The 21295-nt window shown below is 47.9% G+C and overlaps 1 protein-coding gene across 4 annotated transcripts in view; it reads left to right on the forward strand.

The window, feature by feature from the left end:
- MDGA1 (MAM domain containing glycosylphosphatidylinositol anchor 1) overlaps nucleotides 1-21295 on the forward strand; it is a 152733-nt gene that overhangs the window by 121841 nt on the left and 9597 nt on the right. For 3 of the 4 annotated variants that reach the window (XM_010391803.4, XM_019281293.3, XM_019281291.3), the window contains 4 exons: nucleotides 3971-4123; nucleotides 5344-5478; nucleotides 19231-19361; nucleotides 20348-20456. In XM_010391803.4, coding sequence (XP_010390105.1) covers nucleotides 3971-4123; nucleotides 5344-5478; nucleotides 19231-19361; nucleotides 20348-20456 — 528 coding nt within the window. Of the gene's footprint in view, nucleotides 1-3970; nucleotides 4124-5343; nucleotides 5479-19216; nucleotides 19362-20347; nucleotides 20457-21295 lie in introns of those variants that run through there. The other variant, XM_010391804.4, reaches the window with a different exon arrangement.

The following is a 21295-nucleotide window of genomic DNA, read 5'->3' on the forward strand; positions in this document are numbered from 1 at the left end:
TGAAGACAGCACTAACTCCAGCCTTTGAGGAGGCAGCTCCCCTGCCACCTCCATCTCATCTATCACAATCCAGAGAACAACTTCTGTGTCCAATCTTTAAATCCACTACTTAAATTTTAAACAGGAAGCTTCATTTACACCTTGATGATGAGCCAGGATCCCTGGCAAAAGGCCAAAGTCTTCAAGGTTTGCAACACGCAATCCAGGTCAAAAGTCAGATCACCTCTGTGGCCTCTGAGGCACAGCAGGTGATCTGACTTCTTTTTGGCTGGATCTGCAAGGTTTCTCCTAGTGAACCTTGTTGATAACCATCCAGAGGTGACATGCTGGCAGTGTCCCAAACCACGCTGAACACTTCCTAGTTATTCATGGCACCTCCACTTGTAGCTCAGAGAAACCACAGAGCTTTGCTTTCCTGTGGCTTGTTTTAAACCAAAGGACCAGGAGTCGGAGCACTTGGGTTCTGTTTCCAGCTTAGGCCCTGCCTGCTGTGACCTTAAATGTGTTTCTCTGTCTTTGTGCATCTGTTTCCCCACATGTAATGCAGAAGATACACAGAGAGGCATTGCTATGTTACAGAGAAGTTAAGAAGCCTTGTTCATTAGTTGTTGCAAAGTGCCTAGAGCTCCCAAGCTCAGCAGAGGCGATGTGCTGGAGTCACAAACTCCTGCATCCTGCACAGCCAGTGGTGCACATAAGATGGATCATGTTGTTGATTAAGCAACAGCGTCGCTTGATCTGTGATGCATGGGACCCTTCTCTCTTTTATGCGCTCTGCTAGAAGCGTTGCCTTCTGGAAGTAGCTGCATTTGAGTGAGAGGAGAGGATGTGCTCAGGGCCCAGTTTGGACATTAAAAGAGCTCTCCATAGGCTTTTGTGTCAACTTCTCTGAGCAGTCTCATCCCATGTGTGTGGCTTCTTACAAATGAGGCACAGTAGTCCACCAGGCTGGCACAACCAGGCCTTGGTGCTACATTGGGAATGCTGTTCTCAGGTCCTATTGTCTTGCACAAATCTCTCTGATCTCCACCTGAGCTTGTGCTTTCTCCTTAATCTGCCTTTCCTTTGATTTGTGTGCCTCCTCATTTGTGGTTTGTTCCCTTTCAGGCAGTTGCCTGTCTGACCTCTGTGTTACAGCTTCCAATGCTGCTTTCCACCAGATATTCCCTGTTAAGGTAATTTTGTGCTGGAGAAAGATGTCATCTTTCTTTGAAGGTTCACATAATCAACAGGGTCAGAGGTGCAAACCACCCTGATGCTTTTGCAAAAGGACAGTCATGGTGGATCCTGCTGTGTAGGATAATGCCATTCTAAGAGAAAATGTGTCTCTTTCATCTGCAGCTGGCAGCCCATGAGCTGGAGTCATGCAGATGTTTGTCTTTGTTCCAGTGGAGAGAAACCAGGAGTGTTACACAACCCAGCAACATCAGCAAGCTTGCAGGCTCCAGCCCCTCCTTTGAGGACCACTGGGTATCTCCCACAGCCATGAACTTCCTTCTCTCAGCCATGAGAGCTGAAGAAGGACCCTTAGGAGCTGCTTTCTCACTCTTTTCTCCTTCCATTTCTTTGTTCTGGGGATGGAAGAGGCCCCCTATCCCACACAGTTGCCCTGTCTCAGACCCTGCGAGCATCTGTCCTGTCCTCTGCTCCCTTCTCCTTCAGCTCCAGGTGCTGTTCAGGCTCCTGTGCTAGCTGCTGCTCAGCAGTGGCTAATTTGGATTTGGATGCTAATTAGAAATGAGCAGACTGAACAGAAAGCACTTAGCCAGGGTTAATCAGCAGTTAAGTGGCCAGCCCAGACAAGCTCCCGATGGCTGTGCTCAGCCCAAAGGAGGGGGCATGTGGTGCTTCCCACTGAGCTTATGGGAAACCCAGCTGCCCTGGTCTGTGAACCAGGCCTTGGCTTGCCACACATTGTCCAACCTATGCTGGCAAAGACATTTTTGCAGGCCACAGCAGGAGGCTGCATCCTCTTTTCTCACTGCTTTGATGGGATGCTGGAAAGAGACAGGCAAGAAGGGGGAATCCACTTCCCTGCCACAGGGTTTCATGTCTGTTTGGATTACATTTTCAGTCGTTTTCATTTCCAAATGGGAGGGGATGGGGAGGATGCTCGCTACAGGGTAGCCATCAGAAGGTGCAGCATCTCAGAGTCAAGATTCTGTTCATTTCATGAGCAGCCTCTCTTCTCTGGTACAAGATAACAGATTTTGTGTGTATGGTAGGTGTATGAAGCTCCTAACATCACATTGTACTGCATCTGGAGCTTTTGGCCCTGACATTGCAGAAAACTTCCCTTGTCTGTCCCATTCTTGGCACCCAGCCCATAGGTTGAGGACCCTGCTCTGCCCTACATGTCCTGCCAGAGTCACCCATGCTAGGAGAAAAAGCCTCCTGCCCAGGAACCAGAGCAAGTCATCACTGAAGATACAAGAATGCGGAAGCCCCAGTAGGCGTTTGGGCTTCTCTTCATCTAGGCATGATAGATTAGGGTAGGAGGTAAACACCAAATTTGAGTCTTGCACCAGCATGCCATGGATGAGGTTCCTAGCACATCCCAAGACCTTGTCAAGAGCCTTGTTTTCCTTTGTGTATGTGTTCTTTCATGGCTTTATCTTTCAGTTTCATAGCACATTTCCTTGCTTTTACATAAAAGCAGCAAATAAAAATATCTGTGCTTGCTGTATCTACATCACTCACAAGGTCCGAGATCCCACTTCCAGCTCATTCTCCAGCTCTGGTTTCTGCCCAGGGACCTTTCACAACACACAGCAGTTTTCACATCAGTTCTTAGACCTGTTTTCTCTTTGTTTTTTTCCTGTTTTATCCATCCCTCTCCTATTGTGTCAGCAGTGTAAAGCTGGTTCTTGGCCTTTGCTTTTGTGACTCAAAACTACCTTTTTAACACAAAGGTTACAATCTTCAGCCTGGTCATGTCCAATTCATTTCAATTTCTGCAAGTCCATATTGGGTTATGTCTATGCACAAGATTTTTCATGTCTTACAATATTGCTGTAGGGTGTAACCATCTTGTGGTAGTAATAAAAGCAAGCCCTATTGCACATGTGGTTGATCCTACATAAAAATCTTTTACCTACATGTTTTATTTTGTTAGGGGAACCAGCACAAGCTGCAAAATCAAATGTGCCTTTTAGCTGACATAAATTAGATGTACTCTGGCTAAATGACACGTTTGTCGCACTGAGCTGACCTCTTCTCCACAGCTGATTTTTTTCATGTGTGTCATAGTTTAGTTTAATATATAGCCTGAAGGGGGGTCATCTGCTGCTACTTTTTCCTCTCTCCTGGGGAAATTATTCTACCATCAAGTTGTTCTGATATAAATACCTTGTAGCCAGTTTGCCTTCGGTGATCTTTTTATGCTCCTATACATTTGCCCCTTCAGATGTCTCAGAGAATCTCTTCCTCTTTAGCCTTAGTAGCTTTATTCCATTTTGTCAGACCATCATATCCATCAGCCTGGATTAACACTTCCGTAACAGCACTAATCACTGATGTAGTATGGGTAGTGACAAAGGGGAACATTTTTAAATGAAAGAGGAGATTCAGATCTGATTTTAAGAATAAATTCCTTACTCACAGAGTGGTGAGGCACTGGAACAAGCTTTCCGGAGATGTTATGGGTGCCCCATCTGTGGAAGCGTCCAGGGTCAGGCTGGATGGGGCTCTGGGCAACCTGATCAAGTGAATGGCATCCCCGCCCATGGCAATCGGTTTGGAACTGAATGGTCTTTGAGGCTGCTTCCAACTCAACCCATTCTGTGATTTCTGTGATTTCTGTGATGCCTTCCTTTGCAGCCTCCTCCTGAGGTTGGGGGCTGCCCATCTGCCCCCGGCTTGACACAGAGCCTCAGTAGTGACACAGCACTGCTGCGAGCACCCAGGCAGCTTGGGGAGGGTGTTTGAAAAGCAGCAGCTTAGCAGCCCCTTCTCTTCCCCATGCCCACAGATAACACCTGCCGCTTTGAGGACGAGAAGATCTGTGGCTTCATGCAGGACAAGATGGACAACTTTGACTGGACCCGGCAGAATGCCCTGACCCAGAACCCCAAGCGCACCGTCAACACAGGGCCCCCCACGGACATCAGCGGTACGCCGGAGGGTAGGCACCTGTCTGGATTTCTTTTTGGCTTGGCTGGGGAGGCGAGGTGCACACCGTCTCTTTTCAGGAGTCTTACAGCTCTGAGAGCTGATGGAGGGCTGATCTGCTTTCTACATCACACAGAGTGCAGGGAGCAGGCAGTTAATTTGCATGTTACTGACTGGAATTAAACACACAATTAAAACACCCACAACTTTGTTGAAGGGAATAGTGTGAGCATTAGTTCTTGTTATCAGCTAATTGCCTGCTGCCTAATGCCCTTGCACTGTTTGATGCTTGTTTTGAAGTAAAAAATGGATTAATGAGAAGGAGAACATCTCTAACACCTAGAAACGGTCCTGTAGGTTTTAGTGAGCTGTTTCCTCAAAGAAGTTCTCAGGGATGCAAACAGATCTCCTCAGTACCAAGCACAGAAGCATGAGAGAGCAGACAGAAGCTGCCTGTGGGGCAGAAGGAAGCCCCACCTATAGCTGAAGGAGACTGGTGTTATTTATTGCTCACGGTAGCTGTGCATGGAATACAGTGCTATCCAGTTTAGCTGGATATTACATCCTTCTTTCTGTAATAAGAGAAGTAAATTTATATGCAAACACATAACTTTGAACTCAGAAAAAAATGGGAACATCCAATGGCCAGCTGAGGAAATGGCTTTTCCCATTAGTGTTCAGTACACCAACCTGATTGAGCATTGAAAATGATGTTAACAAATTAAATGGCTAATCTGTTCCTCCTTGGGCTGTTAACAACTGCTTTGGTATTGTTCTCTTTAGACAACAATATTGTTTAGGCTAGATGTACCAAATCCTCTCTCCCTCTACTTGAGGCAAAGAAATTAGTCTGGAATGGTTTCTCTTTCTGGGGTTCTCCTTGCACAGTGCAGTCAGCCCTGAGGCTCCTTGTGCTGCAGCAGCAAGGCTCATTTTGCACCCAGACAGAGCATGTGCATGTTCAGGAGTTCACCTGCTATGTGTGCTCACAGCAGGTCTGCAGATGCCCATCTCTCCTGCTCGTCCCTAAATACTGCTGAGGCAGAGGAGGCACTGCAGGCATCCTGCAAGTGTCTCTGGCCAGCATCACAGTGGGTGCAGAGCAGTTGGGAAGAGCAAGGCCATGTCCCACAGAGGAGGGGTGTTCTCCCAGCCGTGCTGGCATCCCATCATTTGGAGGAAGGGAGACCCAGTGTGTGCTGCCTTTGCCCACCTTTCTCTCTCATTCTGCAGGTTATTACATGTTCATCGAGGCATCCCGGCCCCGGGTGACAGGAGACAAAGCCCGGCTCATCAGCCCCCTCTACAATATCACTGCCAAGTATTACTGTGTCTCCTTTTACTACCACATGTACGGGAAGCACATTGGTGAGTACCCTCTGGGGAGGGGTAAACCCAGCCTCATGTGGGCTCCTGGGGAAGATCTCCAGCCTCTTGCTCCAGCAGCTGTGCCTGTGACCAGCAATTCCAGAGGGTGGGAGTCCTACTCCAGGATTCCAAGCAACAGGGTGGGCTGCTGCTCTCAAACACTTGTCCTGCAGCCCAGCAGTGTCAGGGTTGTGAGGCTGTCACAGCCCATCCTTGGGGCAGCACCTTACAGCCAGTCTGTCCATTGGAGAGGAGAAGAGGCTGAAGGGGCTTTGTGGGACCAGAGAGCTCTGTGGAGGCTACAGCTATATTGGGGTGGGCAGGATGTGTGCTCCCCCAGCTGTGCCAAGGGGCTGCCTGCTCTGCCTGGCTCCCTCGTCTCACTACTGTAAGCCTCGAGTACAGCGAGCACCACAGAAGCGCCTGGCACACTAATGAGTTTCCACATCCAGTCAAGGAGCAACTGCTAATTCGTCACCTCTTGATTATAATTTCATTAATTTGAATAATAGATGCACTCTTCCCACAGCACACAGGGTTATTAATCACCTGCTGGACTAGAGCCTGACTGAAAAATCAGGGCCCAGGCAGGAATGTGTCTGCCCTTCAATAAGTGGGGTTAATTAACAGCTCTCTGCTCAGTACTGTAGATGTCATTGGAAGGGAACAGGCTCCTGAGTCTGGCCACGTCTCTGTGTACATGTGGCACGGCTGAGAGGTTAAAACTGCAAAATCTGGGCAAGGCTGAAACCCTGACACCATGGGTGTCAGGGCCTAGGAGCTGGACTGCAGTTCACTGAGCAGGTCTCCATCTGTGTCTGTGTTTTGAGGGTTCATATCTGCTCTCTGCACTTGGAATCGGGCTAGGTCAAAGGTGTTCTCACACACCTGGGTGTTACAGTGCGGAGACTGTAACACGCCTGTATCAAACCAGGAGTCCCGCGGAAAAGAAATATATATGTGGACAGATTCTTGATAGCTGTTTCAGAGAGATGTTTATTTCTCCAGCCGCATGGCCAGGGCTCTGCCCAGGAACTGTTCCAGTCACGGGACCAAGGGTCCTTCTGCCCGCACAGGGAACACAAACCAACCAACGGGAACGAGGCTGAGCAGGCGCAGGGAAGCCCCGTGTCTGTGCCCTCAGGGCCCCTCTGCCAGGGCTACACGGCGGGGGAGGGACCCCAACACCTGGGTTCCGCCTGGAGACAGGCTGCTCCATGTTGTAGTTATGCCAGTAGTGGCAGGTTGCTCAGGCAGAGCACTGTCAGTGTTGGCTCACACCAGGTTTTCCTGGACTTGCTGGTCCTGCTTAGCTGACAGAGTCCAGCTGCTAATGCTCTCTGGTGAACTCGTGTTCCCTGCAGCTGGCCCTTACGGTAAGCCAGCTCTGCTGCCTAATGCCTGCACGTCTTCTCCTGGAGGCTCGGAAAGGGATCTCATTCTTTGATGAAGACTGGCCCAGACTGGTGGGAGATTAGCAAAAAAAAGATGTGGAGAGTGGAGGCCTCTTGCTTTTTTTCCTGTGTCATATTCCCAAGTTCATTTCACAGGTAAAGTAAAAGCTCATCAACACTTGCTTGATTTTGGAAGAGAGCTCGGTTTAACAGTTCTCTTGTGGTGGTTGGTCTGGAGATGGGGTGGGCTGGACATGACAGAGAATCAATTCATTACAGGTTTTTCGCTTTTAGCTTTTTAACTCTTTACTGATTTGCTCCATCCACAAATTACCCAAAAGCTACAGTGCCTCCGAAGACCTAAGAAAGCCTCTGAGTGCTATTTTCTTTTCCTCAGCTTCAGACACCTTTTATGTCTGTTGATTTTTCACTTCATACCCAATGTTATGGCCCCTGCCTGATCCCTGTTCTCTTCTTGTTGTACAAAGGGGCTGATAAATTTTCTGTGGGGTGGACAGACTCTTGAATGCTGAGGGCAAATTTTAAAATTAGACTGACTAGATAGAGACAGAGATCGAAAGAGAATGAAATGAGAAAAAAGTTCTTTTTCTCTTGGCCTGTGGAATACATTACTTGGTCCAGCAAACCCACCATGTATCTGTCTGCAAGTTGAAGCTCAGTTCCTTGATGCCAGGCTTGATGCCCTTATTGGCTGAAGTCCTCTCAGAGTCCTTAGGGCAAAACAAGTTTACTCAGCTCTTCCTCTTTAGCCCTGGCTTTGAGGAGGGTGTAGGACTCAGTAGGACTTCTGCAAAATGAGGAGACAGGCCCTGCCCTCCCATCCATCTCACATATGCAACAATATGAAGGTAAAGGTGGGCTTGCTCCAATCTGGAGCCATGCCTCACTTCCCATATATCTATCCCTGATGCCTGCAGTCACAGCCACAACCCCTGGCTCACCTAGTGCCAGCACAGTCCTGCCAAGCCAGGTGCCAGCAAGAGCATATCAGATTGTTCCTGTCAGCAGACAGTGCCAGCAAGAGGGTGTCTCCCATCCCAAGCCTTTTCCAGCTCCATCGTGGAGCAAACTGAAGCTCTGTCGCTACAAAAAGTAGCTGTATAAAATCCCGACATTTATTTATTTTTTTAATAACCCTTTTATTACCTTTTTTTCCCCCACTACAGAACTTGAAAGCTGGTTTACTCTCACAATTTGACTATAAAATATCCACAGCCATCCAGGCAAATCTTCCCTGGGAGAGTTCCCAGACACTACTCGTTTATAATAGATATGACGAAAGAGAGAAACGGAATACAAATGCACTGGTTGTAGCCATGATATAAAATATTCAGTGACTAGCAGAGCAGGACGCTGTTGAATATCTCTCAGCTGATGAGAGAGCAGGATGAAGGGGAGCTCCCTGGAGGCAATTCCCATTCTTCTGAAGTTATTTGGTCATCTGTTTTTCTTCCTCTGGCCACCTCTGTAGCAAGCATTCACATTGCCCTATGATCCTGCTAGCCCCAACACAATAATCAGGGGGAGGGGAAGAAAAGAAATCCCGTTTCCACAAGGCATTCAAGAACGAGGGTGTCTTACGTGTGGCTGGCATAGAAATACCAAATGAGGCTCAGTTGGTTGAAGCCCAGTGCTAATGATGCCATGGTCATGGCATCAATCCCCATGTGTGCCATTCACTTAAGTGTTGGACTTGATGATCCTTGTGGGTCCCTTCCAGCTCAGAATATTCTGTGATTCTGTGTTTCTGAGGAATTGCTTGCTTTCTTCAGGGGAGGAAACTAGCGGTGGCAGCTAGCAGCTATTCGCCAAGTTCAAAAAAGCCTCTTTGCCAGGTTGGCTGGGTGAGTCAGCATTGCAGCTTGGAGCAAATCCTCAAGTCCTTGCTGCAGCCATCAGACTCCTCTTCCTCCCTTCCCAGGGGCTGCCTGAGAGGGGGATGCTTTAAGACGACAGTTTCCCTGACAGACTGATTCGACCACAGTGCCCTGCCACCTTTCTCTCATGCCTCCTAACTCAGTGGTCAGCCAGGTTATGATCTGCATGGCCTCCTGCTCACTGCTGGATGCTCTTGCAGGCCCTGCAGCAAGAGATATCTTCGTGGTCAGGTGGCAGGATGAAGATTGCTGAGAGGGACATGGAAATTTCAGCCACACTGAATGGAGAGTTAAGGGTGTGATTATTCCAGTGCTGACACAGACCTTACCTGACCACCCCAGCTAAGTCTGGTCTATGTATAATCAGGATACAAAGCTTCCAATAAAATTGTAAAGTACTCATTGCTGTCTACAGATTCTTGAGGAGGGAAGGGGGATGAAAGGTGCCAATCCATGGTATCCAGTGACAGGATGCATGGGAATGGTTCAAAACTACATCAGGGAAGGATTAAATTTCTTTATTGAAAAGGTGGTCAGACACTGGAATAGGCTTTCTAGAGAGGTGATCAAAGTGGTCAGGCAGTTGGACTAGTTCGTGGTTTTAAGTCCTTTCCAACTTTTCTTTCCCTTCACTTCCCTTTTGGTTTTTTCTCTTCTACTCTACTCTAAGATCCCATGAGGGACAGTGCTGGGGACTGATTAAGAAGGATTTTGGTTCTGAGTCACTGGAAACAATGAGGCCAGATCAGATCTCTTGCCACAGCATCTGTCAGTTCAAGAAAGCCATGGCTGTTTCACAGAGGGAACTGGGTTGTGGGCAGGCCACTTACACAGGCAGTGTCACCACTGCTGCTCTCCTGCTGAGGAGGAATCACAGGTCTGGAAGGCCTGCCAAACTGAATTGCTTCTTTTCTTGTCCAACTCAGATCAGAAAATCAGTGCAAAGGCGTGTCTGAAAGGCCATGGTAGATGATCACACGTAGGAGCTGGTGGGTGCCATGTGGCTCCAACTTCTTTCTGACTAGTGACAGTAGTCAGATCACACAGTCAGGTCACACGGATTGAGAGGTACCAGTTATGTCCATGTAAAAGCAGCTTGAACCACAAAGCCATCATTTTTTAAGATTCAACATCGTAGCTCCCTCGTTCCTACCCAAACTTTGTTTATGAACACAGCACCCTGCCACTGCACAGTAATGCAGGTGGCACCCTGGAGGTAGCTGCATTCTTTTGGATACATAGTTTGCCTCATATAGAAATGTGTTGTTCATTAAATCCATGCCATTATCTCCAGTGCAATAACTACACAGTAGAGATTACGTCACTGGATTGATTGTGGGGAGGCTGATTTTCCTAATGAGTATGATTCACTTCCCTCTAGACTCTTGAAAACAAGTCACGGTTAGAGTTAAGTGAACAGTCTGTAATGAAAAAATGTATTCAACTTTTTAATACTCATTCTTTTTCCACTTATTCAGATGTGTTCTTGGCTTTAGTCATTCCTCCATCAATAAACACGTATTGACTAATGAAGAGATCCAGCACCTTCCTGTGGGCTGTGGTATGGACCCTTTGGATAGACTGTGGCCTCTTCTAGTAGTATCTGCATGGGTTTTTTGGGAGGTTAGTCAATTACCATGATCATGAGCAAAGATTATAAACACCTAGCAAGGAGACCATGTATTTGTAAAGTGTCATTCAACCTTTGTAAGTTCAATACAGTGGCTCTGAACCAAAGACAGATGAAGTCATTGTTTTTCTAAAGAATTCAGTGACTTTCTAAAGAATTCTAAAGAATTGAGTGAGAGGCATAGATTTAAAGATTATTAAGACCCAATAGTATTGATACATCATCTAATCAAACTTCCTGCATAACCAAGGGCAGAGAATTCCCTTCAGTTACTTTTGCTGGAGCCCAGTAAATCCTATGTGTCTATACCTTCATTATATGTTTACTTATGAAGAGCACAAACAGCATGTTTGATAGGTAGGATTGAACCATCCCTAAGCCAAAGAGCTTGACATCTAAAGAACACATGGAGACGAGGGAAGGGTGTTCAGGTGTGGATTGGCTACACGTCATTTTTATTCCACAAATGTTGATGCAGGTATTCTGTTTAGTACCTTAAACGGGGGTTCACTGCCTTTCCTTGCCCCTCACTAAAAAGGAATCACTGAATCAAGTTCCCAGTGCAGATAGACACTGAAATGTTGCCTTCTTCAAAAGCCCTCTTCTGTCTTGCTAGCTGAATGTCTGATTGCTTTCCTGCCGCAGATTTCATTGGCAAGGCTGTCGGAGCACAGATTGCTGGCACCCATTCATTTGCAGATGCCCTGAATCCCGACAGATTTTCTTTGCTCCTGATCACCTGATTGGAGACACAGTTATTCCTCTGGTGGACAGTTGCTGTGATCTCCCCTCCTGCTGAATGATCAGCAGAACATCTTTCCATTCAGACTTTAATCACAGCAGCATCCCTGTGCAAAGTTTAGGAGCTGTAAGGATACACTGCAACCTGATTATCTCCTGAGACATCAGGTGTTGCATCAATTATTCAGACTCTGAAATTGATATATACAAAACACAACAGACACTTAAGAGGAAACAGGAGCTCTCAGAGTATATCCAGCTACTTCTTTAGCACTCCCTTGTCACTCTTCTATTCTGTCCATAGACCATTAATTATTTCACTGTTGGTCACTCCAGGTGCACATCTGGACACCCCCCTGGGTGCTCTGACAGAGTAAAGGCTGTGGGGCCAGAGTGCAAAACTATGATACACACTTGTGCATCCATCCTAATCTGTATTTGAGCTTCAACCAGGCGTGATTTTGTAATGTATCCCAGAAAATCAAAGAAATGCTCCACAAGTGTCAGTCACCACCATCACTTCCAGGAGTGATTTCCTCTCCCAAAGAGAGCTCTGCAGGGGTGACAGGCACGCCAGCACCTGAAGGAGTTTGCGGTTGCAGATTTGGGGTATCACAGTTTCAGCTAGTCGCCTTGAAGTTTTGTGGTGCAAGTACGGCAGGCACGAAGTGGGAAAAGAGTCTCTTGCTATAATGCATCCTGACTCTAAGCTGGGTGCACAGCCTGCTCTAACAAACAGCCTTCCTGCAGCAAATCATTTCCAAGGCCTGAACCATTCATCCTCGCACATCTCCCTGGGTCAGGCAGAGGATGAGGCCAGAGAACAGCTTTTGAGTGGTGTCCTCAGTTCAGCAGGAAGAATATGTGATCTCAGCTGCTCCTTCCTCTGTCTCACTGGCTTCAGCATTGCAGTAAAACAGCCCATCTGCTCCAAGCCCTGCAGCTGTGCAGCTGCCCTGTGCTTGGCTCCCGGGACTGAGACACCGCAGACAGGGTGATGATGGGGAAATAGGAAAATTGTTAATAGGGATAGCGAAGAGACAGGCAAGATTTTCCTCAGCATAAGTGCATCTGTGTCTGCGGGGTTTTTGTCAGGAACCTTTCCACACACATCACTTGTGTTTTGTGGGCTCTGGGAGGCTCCCTCCTCTCTTGCTGAGGTCTTTTCAAAGCCTGCCCACAGAAGGGAGACAGGCAGAGTCCCGTCTGGCTGTTGTGCTCTTTTAGACCTGGTAGTGTCTATGAAGCAGACTTTGTTTCAGCTCGTCGGGGAGTGCTGAGCACAGTGCGTGCTCTCAGTCTGAGAGCTGAGCACATGAATTCCATAAAGGACCCAGCTGTCTCTGGTGCCAAAGATGAAAGGGCCCGTTATCAAAGCTGGGAGGAGAGAGAGCATTGCCTGAAGGCATCTGGGCATGTCACGAAACAGAGGGTGAACAAAGAGCAAACAGACCTCGCAGCTGAACTATGGTTCACTCTGCTTCTTGAGTCTGCAAAATTGGTGGGAAAAGTTGCCTACACATGATCTCCTTCTTGCTAGGTTTATCATACTCTCATTTTTAATGGTTGGACTTGATGTTAAAGGTCTTTTCCAATGTAAACAATTCTGTGATTTTCCGCCAGGCTGGCCTCTCCTCTCTGAGGTAGTACCCAGCACTTCTGGGGACCACGAGCTACAGCAGGAAAGAGGGAAGGAGCTGCCCCCATCGGCAGCCCCCATCCTGCTTGCCAGCAGCTGCACAGAGAAATGAAGGAGAGAGCATCCATTTCCCTGCCAAGCACCTGGAGCTCCCCCTGCCCTGCCTGAAGCTGAGTCACAGGCAGCACTGGGCTCCTACACAGCCATGGCCCCAACAAGTGACCAGCTCTGAATTTACCCCTGAGTCACCTTCCCTGTGCCATCTCTCTGTTCTGGCTGCATATTGGATGAGCCTTTGTTCTTCTGAGATTGCATAAATTTAACATTGTGGAGCATGGAGATCTTTCTTCTCCCTCTTCTGAACTTCTTAAACCACATCCTGTTGTCCACAGAGAGAAAGCCTCTTACTGGTCACAAACAACCTCTGAGGGAATTTTCCATGAAAAGGAGTGTCAGGATTTTGTTCCATAAACACAGTATCAAAGATGGAAGTCTTGTATCATTCATCTTTCTATGCTAACAGTTTCTCTAATTAGACTGGCGGATCAAATGAGCAAAGGAGCTCAAGCATAGCTCCACTGCGAGTCTGCTCCTGCCATATCACCATCTGCTCTCTGTGTACACAGACAGGTGGGGATATGCTGGAGAGAAGGAGCTATAGCTGTAGCTTGCCTGCCATTCCTCATCACGAGACAGCCATGACAGTACCACTGCACTTACCCCTCTGTCTGCAGGGCCCAGGTCCCCCCTGCCCAGTGTGTCTCTCCAGGGGTCCATCCATATGTCCACTTCGCCTTTTTAGAGTGTTGTTGCTTCTCTGCTGGTACATTCCCTCCATCCTGAAATTCCTGTACATGCCAGACTAGTCAGATAGATAGTGATGGATCATAGATCAATCTGTGCAATTGGTGTAGCTATGTCAGGGAATATTGCTTCAAGCCCAGCTTCATTTGATGGTGGTTTAGGAGGTCAGAGGTGGAAATGTGTTTGTTTCTTCAGGTTTTTGAAATCCACAGTTAGCTCCAAAGAAAATTCCCTGTAGCCATATATAAGTAATTTTCACAGGTTTGCTGTAGGAGAAACATTGCCAATCAAAACTTACCTTATTGCTGTTTATATCCCCAGAAAGTCCTAGACACAGCAGGAAACAGGAGGCTTTGATTCCCCTGATTCCTTTCTCCGTAGCCTCCCTACTGTACCAAAGCATGGAGTGTCCCACAGCAATCAGCCAGCTGGCAGCACAGGCCAAACATTCTCCATGCCCAATGCAGATGTCTTAGGAGTAGAGGTGGGATTATGGTGCTTTCCAGACTGACGAGGATGAGCTCTCTGAACCCTCCTGCTCTGGAGTTAGTGAAGTGTGGCTGCAGAAACAGGTCTGTGTAGTGACCCCATGACTGCACAGAGGGGACCCTGCACACCAAGCTGAGAACAGTGGAAGACGTGTAGAGATGAAGTTCTCTGTAGTCAGGAGTGGAAAGCAGCCCAGAGGCTTTAATTGTCTTACTCCTCATATGTTAATGTGTGAAGCATCCTGAGAGACTGTGAATGAGTAAATACATCCTACCATGGCACAAAGACAACTTACATTCCCAGAATTTATGAGTCAGTACCACTTGGTGTTATTTCTGCTTCTTTATCTGTGCTACAATTATTTTTCTACCCTCTGCTTTCTAGCTCTCAGAGCAGTAACTTTCCCCCCAGCTCTGTAACCAAGAACACCAGCCTGATGCTGACTGCTATTCATTAACATCCATTTAAATGAGAGAGGGAGAGAGACCTGTGTTTGTTGTGAATATTATAAAAAGTAATAGATTCTTTCTGGAGACTGTCATTTGCTCCTGGGATTTGCCTGCACTAAGCTTTGGGCTTTTAGTTTCTGATCAGCGGCATTAACATTAAACACTCGAAGAAGTGCTCAGAGCCCCTGTTGGAAATGTAAGAGCTCTTTTCTCCCTCGATTGGTTTTAGCCCTCTTTTTGGGTCTATGGGTGACTCTGCTAAGCTGTGTAAGGTCTAAGTCCTCTCCACACCGTGAATCTCTTTCTAGGTACTGGATATCTCTTGTAATCAGTCAGCTTCCTATTTCAGTCTGTCTTTCCTGCACTGGAAATGCCATGGGAATTTCCATGGGGCCTTTCAGCCCTGAATTCCCAGGTGGGTGCCAAATCTAAACTGGAGCTGCAGCCAGGAATTCTCATCAATAGGTGGTCTCCTGAAATTGCCCCGTACTGGAGCAAGGATCTTACAGAGTGCAGCACGCAGTTGCAGTGAGACCAGGCTGTGTGCCAGCTCATGGCTGTGGATCCCAACAACCTTCCCTACCCATCCCACAGAGCTCTGCTGCACTTGGCATGGTACCCCATGTCTCAGTGTGTAGTGTCATCCTCCCTTTGCATCCTGACTACTCCAGCTGCCTGCCTCCCATCCTGAGCCATGTAAACTGAGCTGTTCCTTAGCCTTTTCTGCACCCCATCATTTTGCATTAACTCCCCAAGAGAACTCCTGAGGAAACCTCTACCTTCTCTGCCATCCCATACCGACTGTGCTGGTGGTCCCTCCCTTACAGACCCTGCCTCCCTCCTGCTGCTGCCTGTGCCAGCTCTTCTGGATCTACACTGCAATTCCATGTGACAGTGAAGTTCTGTCCCCTGGAAACTGAGTGAAGACCTTTTTTTGTTGTGAGAAGGTAACATTTAAAAGGCATCCCTTGGGTTACTCTATCTGGAAGCCCAGCTGGTCTTTTGTGTGAGTGCCACTCTTTTGAAATGCCAGCTCTGGTCTTCAAGGCAGACAGCAGAAGGTACAGCTGGCTCTCTCTGTAATTGATTCCTCCTCACTCATCACTGGCCTTTATTCTCCCTTTTGATTGGGAAGAAGGAATAATGCAGATTACAAGACAAATGCGAAGATTGCCTTGTATGGGAAGAGTTAACAACAGGATTGCTGGTGTCCTGGGATTTCTCTTTTGTCTGTCTGTCTCTGGTCAGCTGGAGAGATATAGCAGCAGATAGGTGGTCTGTCTTTTTGTGTGCCTCACCAGCAGGTGTCCTTAGGAAATGCCAGGCCGGGGAGATGGGGAAGGGGCAACAAGGAGAGAAATAGGTAACAAAACTGCCCAGCTGGCTTTGGACTCGGATACAGGAAAGCAGGCATGATTGCAGTATGAAAGCAGGCAAAAAGGGGTGACTGCAGCAACTGGCACTGGAGAACATCCCAGATGGGCCTTTCTCATCTCTGCTGATGAGTTGGAGAGCAGGTCATGCTTTGATTCTTCTTCAGTTTGTAACCACTGGAAAGGAGGATGACTTGGAGATTCCCATAGTCCAAGTCTGCAATATTTTATGGCTCTGCCTAGAGCACAGATCTGGAGGTTCATTTACAGGTACCTCCATCACAGGCTACGTGCCCTTAACTTGACTGGCAACTGGTGGCAGACTGACACATGGTGGAAGGGAGTAAAGTAGAAGAGCTACACAAACAGTAACATCTACAACCCCGTGGTCTCAGTTCAGATGGGATAGAGGTTTCATCACTGTTTAAAGTCCAGGAGTCTCTGCCATGTCTCCCAGAAGTATATTCCCAGTGACAGTGTTACTGGAAAATGGAGGTCTGTAGTTCCTTCCCAGACTCAGGGAGCCTCTGTAACTTAGCAGGGATTGCAGGTAGGGCTGTGAGACCTGGCTGCCCTTCACAACTCTCACTGATTTCTAAGACAGCCATGGGTGTGCTGCTCCTCTGTTTCGACCTTCAGTTTTCCACGTGTAGGCAGGAGTAGTGAAACACTGCATGTTGTGAGTAGATAAGGGAGCTTCCTTTCCAATTGTAAACAATTTGAAGAATGCCTGCTCATATTCAGTATTGTTGTATTAGGGAATTCAGGTGCCAAAAGGTTGTTTTTCCTGAGGCTGCAAGGACATGGAGCTGTCAGCCAGGATGTGCTCAAGCTTGGTTTGGGTTTAGGCCAGGCATTCACAGCCAGTGCTTTGGAGGCGCTAATTTGCATTCCAGATGCTTCTCTGGGTTTCTTTCTATCTTGCCTTTGCTTTTTTTCTAGGGCATCAAAGTTCGTTTGCTGCGTGATTTGTCCCAGTGCTGGCTACTCAGCCAAGCTATTGTGCAGCAAATCCTAGCTACAAGTCCCCAAATGAGGATAGAATAGACAATGGTTGTTTTTAATCCTTTCTTGCTAGCAGCTTTATATTAATTCTTCATTTGCTCTCAATCCCTCACCTCACCGGCCCTGGTGTCTGTAATTAGCTGCTCTGAACACACTCCTGTTGACATTGATCTATGGGGTTATGTAGTTCCTGCGTGAGCTGTCAGTTTGGACAAGGGGCTTCATGAGGACTAGGTATCCTTAGAGACACTTTCCTTCATAGGAAGCTGCTGAGGGCAGGGAAGATGCCAGGAAACCAGCAGCTCAAAGCTGGTTTTGCCAGAGACTCCTGTAGTGACTTCTCTCATCTGTGGCACTGTGTTTCCAGGAGGGAGGTCTCACTGACTTGGATCCCCCAAGGTTGTGCAGTGCCAACTGGTCTCAAGGGAGAGAGAAACAAGCTATTTTTCTCCTTATCCTGGGTTGTGGTGTGCATCCCAAACCGGGGAACCACCCGGGAAGGGGATTGGATATGCTGTCTATGTCCTGTCAGGCCTTCATCTAGTTTTCTCAGCTAGCCTTACAGTTAATGCTTCTGAATATTTCCAGTCAATAATGTGCCTTCTATCCTCTTTTCACTAAATTATATACATAGTTCATTTTTTTAACCTTTTCTTGTAAACCATTCACTCAGAATCTAAACATTTCATCATCTTTATTATGCTCTGAACTCCCTGTGATGTATCTCTCATTCTCTGACAGCCAGGCACTTGATGGGACTATTTCCAGGTCCCTGTCCTTCATACAGTGCCCCTAAGGTGGATGTGCCAAGAAAGAAGGATTTGGGGGGATCATGTAGGAGGGAGGTTATATATATATGTTTCCCTGCCTCTTCCCCTGACCTCTTTCTGCTGCTTCTCCAAAGGGTGTACCCATGTGGGAGTGCAGCATCCCAAGTGCAGACAGACTACAGATGGCTAAGTAAGGGTTACTATTTCCATCCCACTCTCAGGTGTAATATATCTGTGTATGGAGACCAGAAACACTGATGAGCAACAGCATGACTGGAATTGTGATTGATTGATTTTTTGAGAAAAAAAAAAAGTGGTTCAGGTCAACCCTGACTGAATGTTTAAAAATGCTTTTTTCACTGAAGCAAAAAAGGAAAAGAAGTAATCTGAGGGCATACTAACAAAATGCTGCAGGAAGACAAACTGAGATGGCTTCATGTGTGGGTGGAGGGTAGGAAGCTCTGACACTGTTTTCAAAGTGAGAACTGGAAATGCTTTGAGATTTGTTGGCTTTGGTTTTGGTTTAATGATAGACAAAACCTTTTGGGAATTGCTTTTTTTGAAAGAACTTGAAGTTGGTGTTGATTCACAGGGTCTTTGTGAACCTCTGAAAACATGGGGCTGGGATGATACCAGGTGGTGTGGAACAGGCAGTGCTCTCTGGTGCTTCAAAGAACAGCTGCTCACCCCAAGGCTGCTCCCAGGGCAAGTGGTGGATGAGGACACTGGTCATAGTTCCACAGCTGATGGCCAGGGCCAGGGCAGGGAGAGCCCTGTTAGCTGCATTGCATATTTCAGGTGCCAGTGGTCAATGGGGGGAGGCAAATATGTGTTCTGGGCTCCCATTTCATTTCAAGTGAAATGTAGAGAAATTAGCAGGATCCAGCAGAAGGGCATCAGGCTGGTCAAGGGCTAGGAGCAGAAGTCCTTAGGAAGAGAGGTTAAGGGAGCTGGACTTGCTCAGTCTGGCAAAGAGGAGGTTGCTATCAGCCCTTGGCCTCCAACTGCTTCAAGGGCAAATTCAAAGATAATGGAACCAAAATCTTTTCATAGTATTAAATTATATGATAAGGAACAGTGGCCTCAACTGGTAGTGCTGGAGGTTCATGTTGGACAGTAGGAAAACTTGGTTCCCTCAGGGAAGTTCAGGACTTGGCCTGGCAAAACCATGCTGCCCTCATGTAGAGCAGGAGACAGCTTCAAGCAGGAGGTTGGATGGGATGCCTCTGGAGGTCCCTGGCATTTCTGCCACCCTCTTGTCGTGCCACCCCAGCCATGCTGCACACTGCTTCTTCCTCATCCCATCCCTCTTTTTCTGGGTCTGTGCTTCCCTAGGAAAGGCCAGGTGGATGAAACGTTGCCAGTGGCACTTATCCATGAACACAGGAGAAAGCTGGCTCCCTTCAGAGATGACCACTGGGGCTGTGCAGGCTGTCCCTGAGCCAGCTGGGGCTTACAGCCATGGTTCAAGGCTGAGCCCAGAGCTGTGCCAGGAGCCAGCCCAGCAGGCAGGCTTGGCTGCCTGCCCCAGCATGCCAGATCCCAGTTTCTCTCTTCCAGGCTCCTTGAACCTGCTAGTCCGCGTGCGGAACAAGCGAGCCATCGACACCCAGGTCTGGTCCCTCAGTGGGAATCGGGGGAACATGTGGCAGCAAGCACATGTGCCCATCAACCCACCCGGGCCCTTCCAGGTAAGCCAAGCCCACAGTCAAGGAGCCACCTGCACTGTCCTATCTGTGTGCTATGGATGTAGAAGATTTCCCAGCAGACATCTTCCTCTGTAGCACAGGGGCTGGTGGGGCACAAGGCAGGGTACTGGGAGCTTTCATCCCCCAGGGTCACTGGGGCAAGGCAAAGGCTTAGTGGATGCACAGAAGTCAAATCCACTTCTCTCTGAGGTTTTAATGTGCAAGCATTTAAAAATTTATGTGCATCAGTTTGGCATTATTAATTTTCTGGTTATTGCTGGTCTGGAAACTGCTTGTCAGAGAGCTCCTTTTGGTGCCATGACTGTGTGATGGACAGGTTCCTCAGTGCTGAGCAGCTGGGGGGATGCTGGCCTGTTGGTGTAAAGTGACTGAATGCTAGAGGTTTCTTCTAGCATGTGCTGCAAGAGCCCACCCTCGCTGTGCCCCTTGCTTAGGACTCTAGGAGCACTTGTGAATATGAACTGGGCACTCTGCATGTACTCATCGAGTTGTTCATGTGTACCCAGGCAGTGGGCTGCATTTATGGCTGAGGTTGTTTCCCAACAGGCTACTTCGCTCTTGTTGGGTTGTTTGTGAGAGCTGCTCTGTACAGGCTGGTAGGTTGTGGCACTGTGGCAAAATGCCCAGTGTGCTTTTGGATACTTCAAAATAATAAATAAGAATGTAGTTACTCTTGCAAGTCCTGTTCAGTATTGGTTGGCTTGTTAGAGCAGGGCACATAATAAAGCAGAGCTCTAATGCTTACTTATTACTGCACAGATGCTCAGCACAGAGATTGGTCCCATAAACAGTGGGATCTGGCTTTCCAGATCCTGTGAATACTGGAGAAACAGGAAGGAAATCATTCTCCTGGGGATCTGATAAGACCTGGTCTGTGTCCTGCTCACCTCTGCAGAGCCCTGCAGTGCAGGAAGAGCCCTCCACAGCTGCAGCCTCACACTGGACTCTCTCCCATGCTCTGCTTGCAGATCATCTTCGAAGGTGTCCGGGGCACGAGCTACGAGGGGGACATTGCCATCGATGACGTCACTCTGAAAAAGGGAGACTGTCCAAGGAAGCCAATTGGACCGAATAAGGGTGAGACTGTGTCTGCCTCAGAGGCAAATGAGTTGGTAGGAGTGCATTCACAAATGCACATGCTAGGGATGCACAGCTGATTCCAGAGCACACTGACGTGTTGGTGGGACCCAATGGGATGGTTGACTCCACTAGCAGAAGTCACCAAAGGAGCTGTCAGACTCGTGGACTTGTTCTTTAGAGTTGAGAGTTAGCAAGAATCAAAGGAACAACCAGGAGGTGTCATGCCCAAGAAGCTAAAGGACTTCTGCAATATCTCATTTCCTGGAAACTCTAGTTATGGAAGCTTTGAAAAGGGAAAGACCTTCTGCAGGCTTTAATGGCCTCCGTAGGGTTAAGTCAGTCCTTCTCCCGGGAAAAAAAATCTGCTCTTTGGGGCGTGGGACAAGGGAGGGCTGTGCTTCTTCCCATTGCCATCTGAGCATAGATGCACAGCCAGGCTAAATCCCACCAGCCCCTTTCCAGTCCATCCCCATAAACTGATGCCAGCACTGCAGTAAGGGAGAGAGCTCCACTCTCACTAAGGTGCACCAAGGGTTGAAGCCACAGCAAGGTGTGTGTAAGCAGTACGTAGCCATTGGGTGGGAATCACCGGTGTGCCATGTGCCCTAGTCCTGCCTGTGCCCTCGATAACATGCCTCAGGTGGGCTGGAGAGCAGATGTTTGGAGTATGCAAACCAGAGCCAGACAGGAGCTTGAGAGCAAGGTTCAGTTTGGTTTATTTATTTTTGAAGCAAAAAAACTTTCAGAGTAAGAGTCACTTCTGGCAATTTTCTTAACTCTGGAGGTGAAGGGGGAAACAAAGGTCAGAACACTGTAAAATTTTCTAAATTTTAGGT

The sequence above is a fragment of the Corvus cornix genome, chromosome 3 (assembly GCF_000738735.6).
Source record: "Corvus cornix cornix isolate S_Up_H32 chromosome 3, ASM73873v5, whole genome shotgun sequence".
NCBI classification, from domain to species: Eukaryota; Metazoa; Chordata; class Aves; order Passeriformes; family Corvidae; genus Corvus; species Corvus cornix.